Below are 2,825 nucleotides of genomic sequence, written 5' to 3' on the forward strand. Positions count from 1 at the left end.
CCATTCGACCAGTTTTCGCGAAGTTACGCTTATTTGAAATTCGCCAAATTTTGATGTAAATTTCTTGTTGCGTTAATTTTTTTGACCAGTGTAATTTTATGATTTTTGTAACGAAAAATCTAGTTTTTTTAAATAAATTTACAAATGCAATTTACAGCTTAACAAATCAGGACTTTGAGTATCTGGCTCAAATAATCGTCAAAGTTTTCCCTACGGAGTCTACATACACTTATTATATTCCACCTATTGCGAAGAGATACTCGCGTACTCAGAAGTCTATTGTGTCAAGAGGAAAATTGGTCGGCAAATATCGAAACAAAATCCGGGAATTAAAAAATTTGTCTGATTCTGACACATCATTCGACAAGCCTGTTAGTTCTACGAATCCATCTTCTGACGATGATGGTATGTTAGCTTATCTTCAGCTTCGTCAAATTCATAACTCTTTGATTTTTTGCGTTAAATAACAATTGTACAAAACGTTACATTTTTTATAAATATTTAGTATGCACATGTAAAGTTTCGTATCATTTGTAGATACTGAAGGTATTGCGGAAGCGCTAACGTGGCTCCAGAAGCACACAGAGCCATGGGAAGTAGTCACTGCAAAGTGGAAGCTACAACGGAATGTCGTCGCAAAGACAATAATTTGCAAACAACTTCAAAAGTCTGTGAGATTTTCGAATGTTGGCCACTTTTGAAGCATCCAAAGGGATACGATCTTATAGAAATAGACTACGCTTCCCTGAAGTTGATAACTATAGAGCTCAGCGTAAAAAATTGGTTTGTCTTTTACGCGAATCTTCAGAAAATTTGCCCAATCAGGAAGGACGACAATAACGCGGAATCGTTGAACCAATTGCTTCAACTTGAAAACTTGACTGATGGTTAATAAAATCTATTATTAGCAATCGTAAATATTTATGTATTCATTTAATCTAATACAATTTTTTTAATGTATAGATAGTAGAATCTTTCTACAGCTACGTATACTGCCACACATGATACCACCGAAAGGACGAATAAGGGGTTCTAAAAATCAATGGAAACCGTCGATAAGTGAATGCAAAGATAGCATTATTGTGCATGCAGTGGTAAACTTTTTAATATATAAGAATTTTTTTAATATATTCAAGAATAAGTTCATTAATAAATATATACTTTTGTAAAGCTTTAATTTGTTTATTGTAGGTGTCAGCCGACACGATCAATATTCAAGAAAGACGAAGGGAAGTGATGAAGAAACTTGGTCTCACTCTACAACCTTTCATTATCGTTGTCGGACCAACTCTTTCCGAAATCTCCAGCTTCTATGTTTGTGTCGATAAAGTGCTATATAAGGTACCGTCAGTTCTAAAAGCTCTAGAAATATGCTTCAAATGTTTTCATGTGCTCAATGCCGTATACCCGCCTGAGAGTGAACACTTATGGCTACTTTTGCAACGAAGTCTGTTCATGTTCTCGACAAAATGGGACAAAATGGCTCCTTACATTATGGAAATCATCACAGAACTTTCGAATTTGGACAAAGACAATAACGAGCAAAGAAAAGAATAAATTCATCACACTCGCAAACGATCGTATTCTCGAAATTATAACATCATTTTTTTAAAACAAGTTAAAATATTTATATGTTACGGTACTCAGACAACATGTTTCCTTGTCCATTTTGCAATTCGCAATTATCTTCAAAAGTTGCCTTTACGAGTCACATGAAACTCAAACACAAAACGTTAATGACTTCGACTTGTTATTGTCCATACCAAAATTGTTTCCGTAGTTTCAATAATTTTTACACATATAGAAGACATTTGAGTTTGAAATATAGTATACATGATAGAACACAGCAAATTGAAAAAGAGTCAATCAGCGAAGGTCCTGTTGAATTCGATAATTCGCAATCTTCGAGTACCTCTCGAAGTCATTTTGTCCATGAACCTTGTGCGAGTAAGACTTCTCCGCCCCTTCAACTCTGTCTAAGTGTTGAAAAATTTTAACACATAGTAGATCAGCGTATTGCATTGTTTGTCGCTGAGCTTTATGCGGACTTGACTCTTACAAGATCGTTTGTATCAAGTTTAATCGATAAATTAAACAATCTGTATGGCTTGACTTTTATATCAATGCTGAAAGAAAAGTATAACTGTCAGGAATATAAAGAATTACCATCTGACCTCGACTCGATGTTCAATATAATACAGCACGCGTTTGATAATTTTTCAACTGAGCACAAAATTTTTAAGTACTTTGATAATTTGAGTGTTCTAATAAAACCTCAGTCTATTGTAGTTGGCGCGACACTAAAGTCTCGTTTTCTTGACGGACGACGTCAAGTTGTTATATCCAATACAGAGATTCAAGTTATACCAATAAAATCGGTTTTGAAAAAGTTTTTAGAACTACCGAACGTTTTGAGTTCTATCTTATCGCATTTAGAATATTGTAAAAAAAGTGAGCCAATTATTTCAGCAGTTCAAGGAGAGGTATGGAAAAATATTGAAAAAAAATTTACAGAGGAAATAGTATTGCCAATAATACTATATTTTGACGATTTTGAAATTAATAATGCTCTCGGATCTCACAAAAATGTACATAAACTTGGTGCGGTCTACTTCTCAATTGCTTGCTTACCATTCGAATATAGTAGCATGTTGGAAAACATCTTTTTAGCTCAATTACATAATTCAGTAGATCACAAAAGTATTGGTAATCAAAAAATATTTTGCAATATAATTAATCAGATAAATGAGCTCGAAAAAGATGGATTAATCATCGATGTAAACGGTCAACAACGTACGATATATTTTGCGTTATTGACAATAATT

General features: G+C 33.7%; 1 protein-coding gene across 1 annotated transcript; it reads left to right on the plus strand.

Annotated features, from left to right (window-relative positions):
• Positions 1–97: 97 nt before the first annotated feature.
• On the plus strand, positions 98–2,446 carry LOC105556622. The gene is made up of 4 exons (XM_012003719.1): positions 98–405; positions 538–887; positions 964–1,094; positions 1,192–2,446. Exons 2-4 carry the CDS (start codon positions 590–592, stop codon positions 1,555–1,557), a joined length of 795 nt encoding a protein of 264 aa, XP_011859109.1. The 5' UTR covers positions 98–405; positions 538–589; the 3' UTR covers positions 1,558–2,446.
• The last annotated feature ends 379 nt before the right edge of the window (positions 2,447–2,825 follow it).

Source organism: Vollenhovia emeryi, unplaced genomic scaffold, assembly GCF_000949405.1.
Source record: "Vollenhovia emeryi isolate VEMERY1.0 unplaced genomic scaffold, V.emery_V1.0 DF939886.1, whole genome shotgun sequence".
NCBI lineage: Eukaryota > Metazoa > Arthropoda > Insecta > Hymenoptera > Formicidae > Vollenhovia > Vollenhovia emeryi.